A 6113-nucleotide genomic window follows, 5' to 3' on the forward strand; every position below is an offset into this window, starting at 1 on the left:
ATGTTCCAAACTCACATTGGTTTCTCATACAGCATCTTTGTATAGTATGTGTGTTCACTCTCTGTCCTAAACGGCTTGTTGGAGCTCCTGCCCCCCCCCTCCCCTCCCCTCCCTATGAGCCCACTGTACTCTGATTGGTCAGCTCGCCCACTCACCATCACCACCGTTACAGCGGAACATCAGTGATTATGTGTTACAATGGCGTTGTTAGCAACCAGAAAATGACACCAGTAATGACAAAAAGAAGAGAATGCTGCGTGGGGTCTGGGTGCCGTGTTGGCTGGACGTTGCGCCGCTCGCTGCTGCGAAGAGCGGACAGTGTCAGCTGGGTTCATTTCCTGTTTGCTGCGTGGGGTCTGCGAGACAGCGAGACATCGCGAATGGACGCGGGAAGGAGGGGATGCTGAGGGGGCTGCAGCACCCCCATCCGCGAGGCTCCACTAGCACCCACACCCCCAAACGCGGTGCACCTATAGTGTAAGCGCGCCCCCCCCCCCCCCCCNNNCCCAGCGCGTCACAGTTTCGCCGCAGATAGAGTGTGTGTGTGAGGAGCTCCACGGATTGGTCCATTTGGACCAATGGGTCCATTTGGGTATGGGCACGTCACTGTACCCAGGAAGAAAAAGAAAAATCTCCAACGAGGCGTTCTGGGGCAGCATAGACAGGTATTTTCTGTGTTAGAGTTTTAATAACAGGAAAAGCATGACATGTGACCTTTAAGTATTGAAGCAGCTGCTGAACACTTACTGTATGATAAATGCACAGTAAGATACACAAATATGACCACAAGCACATTATCTCTCCAAGCCTGGCAGAGATATAAAAAAATAATAGTAAATATTCATGATTTACCAATGCTACAGGTGTGATTTCCATATGAACGAGGTCATGCTAATGTGCTGCAGGTGTGTTTTACGATTTGTGTGTGTGCAGGTGTGTATGGCAGCTTAGTTGGGTCGGGTGAAGGTGCACTGTAACAGCTGGAGAGCAGGCTGGAACACATCTCTCTGGCTCAGATGGATTTAGCTTGGATTCCAGCCAATACAAATACCTGCAATGTGTCGCTGTGTGTGCGTTAATGTACGTGTATCTTGTCAATCAGGCCTGTTTGAACAGTCACCTGAACTTTGTGTACTGTCTCCACTTCACCGACGGTTGAGGATCATAGCAGGAAGAGTGATCTGCAAGTTTTATGAAGATCTGACAACTGAAAGTGGGTCAATAAAATGAAATTACGCTAACTTCCATACCGTAGGAGGCAGCATATACATTTGAACCTTTGTGCACTCGTATATAATTTGACAGTGTATTTTGTCTCAAGTTTTAACTGTGTGTTTCTGCAGTGCTGTGTTTGGCTGACAGTGGGGGATCTCCCACGGCAGACACAGGCAGAAACAAAGGTGCCCTTGTGTTGTTTCGCTCTGACCACATGATTTCACAGAAGATAAAATTCCTCTGTTGTATCCACTGCATAGTTTCGTAATTACAGATACACAACCAACAGATATTTGCATAATGTGTGCATGTGATTCTTATAAAGCTGTGTGGGTCTCAGTTGTATCTGTGTAGATGTGGATCTTTGTCTGCAAAATATTTGGTCTTGAAGAAATGTTGCTACATAACAGGAGTTCCGGAACACATTGCGAAGAAAAACGATGAGCGATCTCGTTGACGTTTGCGACATTAGTGGCGGCGACAAACCAACTGGAAACAATGACGTTGAAAAGTTATCAATAGCTCCTGTGTCTTAAAAAATATGCAAGATATTTTCTAGATGCTGCTGTGAAAAAATGTATTTCCCAAACTGTCAATAAAAGTATATTTGATCTTATCTTATCTTAAAATTGCTTCAACGTTCTTGCAATGAATGCAGAGATTGGTTACTTTTGCCTTCATGTCACAATTTCTGAAATGTATTATTGGGCTGGGTTGTGACTGAATCACGCTCAAGCATACAAATGTAAAAGCAAAATAAATATATATGTATATATATATATATATATAAATATTTAGGTACTTTGGACAAAATGTCCTTTCTGTTCTGAAAACCCTATAAACAGGATCAGGAAGGAATGAGTGATGCAGCAGGATGGAAGCCAAGAGATTTTCTTTTTGGTTTCATCAGAAGCAAGGCAAGCCAAGGGCAGAAACTAATTCAACTATGCAACTATTACAGCTCAGGAATCCTAGAAGAGTTACAAGTCCAACTCCACAGGACACACTTCCATGAACATGCATCCCAAGGTGACAGTGAAATTTGAACCCTGATAGTAACTTAAAAACCACTACAATACAATACAACAATACAACGGTGACATGGGCCATCAGTGCTGCAATTGAGTATGATCTTACTTGAATTTATTCAGAAACGTTTAGGAACCAAACAATTGGTTGGAATCTCTTCAAACCAAAATCTTGTAATTGTTCAGGTTAGGCTAAAACATAAAATATTCCAAACCTGGACCCACATGCTTTGCAAAGGACGACAGCAATAATGACTAACCAGACCCTACATTTCATGGTGCTTATTTCACATAATTGACTCAGGTCTGAAAACCACAAGACCACACTAACCTCACCTCCCAGGAGCCTAGTCGACTCATGTTACTGCTCTTCATAAATCCTTAAGCATCCCGGTGGAGGGCCTTTGTGCAACCGCAATGAGACAGCCAACGCAACACTGCTCCAGTCCAACTCACATTCTGCCTATTTGACCACATTGGCCCTTTCCCAACCAAGAAAAATTACATCATAATTACTGGATTACCTCCTTTGCTGTATATATTATATTTCCATCCATGTTAAAAATATATCTGGCACTGGATTGTGAAGTGGTGGGTCAAATATGTCAAGAGTGTCTGTGTGCAAAAGCCCAGGAGGACACAAACTACAAATTGTCTTGGAATTCTAGACACATGTCCATGTAAAGCAATAATTTGTATCCTGGGTACCTCAGGGGGTATTCTGCAGTTGACAGGATACATAAAAAGAAACAGCTAAACAAATATGAATATATGCACATATTGAGTCTGACTATTGCACCTGAACATGTGTTGGAAGATCTAACTCAAATGTTGTAATCTGCCGTGTTGGCACACACTTTCTTATATTTGTCTCTTAGTGAGTGTTTCGAATCTGCATGCTCCTGTATAGTTCAAAACTTGAGTAGAGTTGGTGGTGTATGCTCCTCTAGATACTTTGCCAAGAGGAAAAATAAAAAGATAACAAACTGAATGCCCGGATGTCATTGGCTCAGTTGGTGGCAGTAGCCAGTTACGACTCACACTGCTCCGTAGCAGTATCCAAATGCTATGATAGGTTAAATTCAAAGTTTAAATTTCACTGTACACAACAAAAAGAGGATTTATATCCATTGATAGCTGGTTTTTAATTAAGTTCAGGAGATACTGACAAATATTTGGCTAAAAGCAATGGAGAAATATTTGGAATAGAAAGCTAGAGGTAATAAATAAACAGTTAACTTGGTTAAGAGTCATAGATTAATATTTGAAATAATTAGCTACATTTAATAAATAAATGGTTGAAAAATGTTGAAGTGAATAGCTGTAACTAGGCCCTAATGGATAGGTAGAGTTACAATTGTAAAAAAGAGTAAAAGGAATACAAATTTGAAAGAAGTAATGTAACCAAACAGAACAACAAAGATTTATATAACTTTATATAATCAGTAGTGTTAAATACCATTAAATCTAAAGTCAAATCAATGCAGACACATGTCAAACTCTGACGGGTGAAATTGTTAATTGTGGCAACGAAAAATAATAAAATGATGTGCCATCTCTTCTCTACAAACATACAGTACTCACATTAGTCTTGCTTGAAACTGCAAATGTGGCTCGGCTGGAGAAGCGGGCAGTGGAGGGGCTGCTGCTTGATACCGGGCCCGTCACCATGGAGGAAACTCTGGAGCCCACAGGAGGGCTGCTGGAGATGGGCAAGGATAACAAGGTAGAAGGTGTGGACGCCTGGCTGCTGAGGCCACTGTGGGTCTGGGCTTGGCCCCCCGGAACACAGGGCTGGACGTGGAGGAGAGCCTCACCCTTCCCATAGATCACCTCTTTTACCTCCTGATGGTTCTCCTGAATGTCACTGAGGAGGTTCTTGTGATTCGAACTGTGATTGTGGCCGTTGAGCGCGGTGCTCCTGTCACATGTCATCCCACTAAGGAGCTCCACCTGTAGAGTAAGAGCCTCCAGCTGACTCCTGAGCTGCCGGTTCTCCTGCTGGAGCTGAGCCACCGCTCGTCCAAGAGGCCCGCTCAGGTTGGCTGTCTCCTCCAGACGACACTCCATGCCCAGCTTAAATGCGTTGACGTCCACGTGGATCTCCCTGATAGCGTCCCGGAGAGTATTCTCATAACGGGCTAAAGCTGCACATACGGTCTCCCCCTCTGGAGAAGAAGACCGGGGGCAACACAAGTCTGCCATCCCAGCCAGGGTAGGGGCTTCCATCGGTGCAGATGTAGCCAGACAGCCTCTCAGTCTGAGATCTCACGTCTGACAGTCAGATCGTCTGGAGAATGCGATGCTTCGGTCAGGGTTTGGCTGCAGGGGGGATTGATGGATAGGGGTTAGGAGGTGAAAGTTTGCCGGTACAGATGTCTCACTGTCTGAAAGCACAAAAGGGAAAATACTTGACCTTTAGCTTGTGGACAGCTGTCGAACTCTTCGAAGTTCCCACCAGCCAACGAGACAATGCAGTGGTGTAAAGTAACTATGTACATCAAGTACAGTACTTAAGTACAAGACACTTTGAGAGACTTGTACTTTACTTGAGTATTTCAATGTCTTGCTACTTTGTTCTTCGTGTACTTTTACTACATTAATTAAATAGCCTACCGTTAGTTAGTTTGCAGATATGGATTAATGATGTGAAATACAATCAACAGTTAAATCAGACTTTTGTTCCACCTGGAGTAAATTCACAAGCTACCCTGCAGTATACAAAGTCATTAAAACTAGCAGCAGCTTTCCCAGCTTTGATAACACTTTAATGATCAATAATTATAATCAAAACATATCATATATATTATTCTGAAATGGGCCAATGAGTCTTTTGGTACTTAAGTGTATTTTGATGTCAATACGTTTGTACTTTTACTTGAGTAACATTTGGATAGCACTTTTACTTGTAGCATAGTATTCTTACACTCTGGTACTTCTACTTTTACTATAAGGTCTGAGTACTTCCCCCACCACTGGACAAATGTGATGTCCCGTGCAAAAACGCAGCTATAAACAAGATAGTAACAATGAAATCAAGGCTTGTAATGATGGAACTCAACAAAACATCACAAACTTAAGTCAAACACTGAACTGAACAAGATAATCTACTTTGACAGAATGAAAGAGAGTAAGCATACATCTTTTAAGCCATATAACTTTTTTTTATAACTGCTGTGTTGTATAATCTCTTCTCAAAGCTGCATCAAATTTACCTCAGCTGTACTCTCCGGTGAGTTCCCTCAGCGCTGAACAGCTGTATGAGTGTGTGTGTGTGTGTGTGTGTGTGTGTGTGTGTGTGTGTGTGTGTGAGAAAGATAGTGTGTCTGCTCTGCGCTGCCGGCTCTGCGCTGCCGGCTCTGGTTTGTTTAAACTCTCAGGTTGATCACTCCTCTATCTGGCTCGAGGAGGGAGGAGGAGAAAGGGAGGGATAAAGGAGGAGGGCAGTGGTGGTGGTGGTGGTGGAGTGAAGAAACAACATGGTAGGAGTAGTACATCTGAGGGGAGGGGAAGGAGGCGGGCCTGGGGAGCTTTAATACCCTTGCACTGTGTAAACTTTAGAGACGGAGACTCCTCCTTCTCTCCTTTCTAACATAGGTATGTCTTTTCCTCAGTGCCATCTTTTTATTTTTCTCTCATCCACTCCTTTCCATACTTTTGTTAACCTAGCCAGGCGTAATATAACTCCGAACGGCTAATCTTCCATGCTAACCTAACCTGAATTTCCCCTGTATGATAAAATAATAATTAGCCTAATATTTGTAGTGTTCATGTATAGTAGAGGACCTAAGGACCCTAAAAGTTGAGGTACCCCTACCCGAGGTAGAACAAAGCACAACCATGTTTTTTCATTACTTTAATATGTCTAGT

General features: G+C 43.0%; 2 protein-coding genes across 2 annotated transcripts in view; one reads left to right on the forward strand and one right to left on the reverse strand.

Moving 5' to 3' along the window:
* Positions 1–1433, forward strand: part of LOC104961486 (smoothelin-like protein 2) — a 7583-nt gene extending 6150 nt beyond the window's left edge. The window contains exon 8 of the mRNA XM_010789783.1: positions 1344–1433. Coding sequence (XP_010788085.1) covers positions 1344–1433 — 90 coding nt within the window. The remainder of the gene's footprint in view (positions 1–1343) is intronic.
* Positions 1434–3806: 2373 nt separating this feature from the next.
* On the reverse strand, positions 3807–5648 carry LOC104961487 (smoothelin-like protein 2). The gene is made up of 2 exons (XM_010789784.1): positions 5459–5648; positions 3807–4630 (listed from the first exon to the last, which is right to left on the reverse strand). Exon 2 carries the CDS (start codon positions 4470–4472, stop codon positions 3807–3809), a length of 666 nt encoding a protein of 221 aa, XP_010788086.1. The 5' UTR covers positions 4473–4630; positions 5459–5648.
* Between the last annotated feature and the right edge of the window lie 465 nt (positions 5649–6113).

Source organism: Notothenia coriiceps, unplaced genomic scaffold, assembly GCF_000735185.1.
Source record: "Notothenia coriiceps isolate Sejong01 unplaced genomic scaffold, NC01 NC01_scaffold00033386, whole genome shotgun sequence".
Lineage (NCBI taxonomy): Eukaryota > Metazoa > Chordata > Actinopteri > Perciformes > Nototheniidae > Notothenia > Notothenia coriiceps.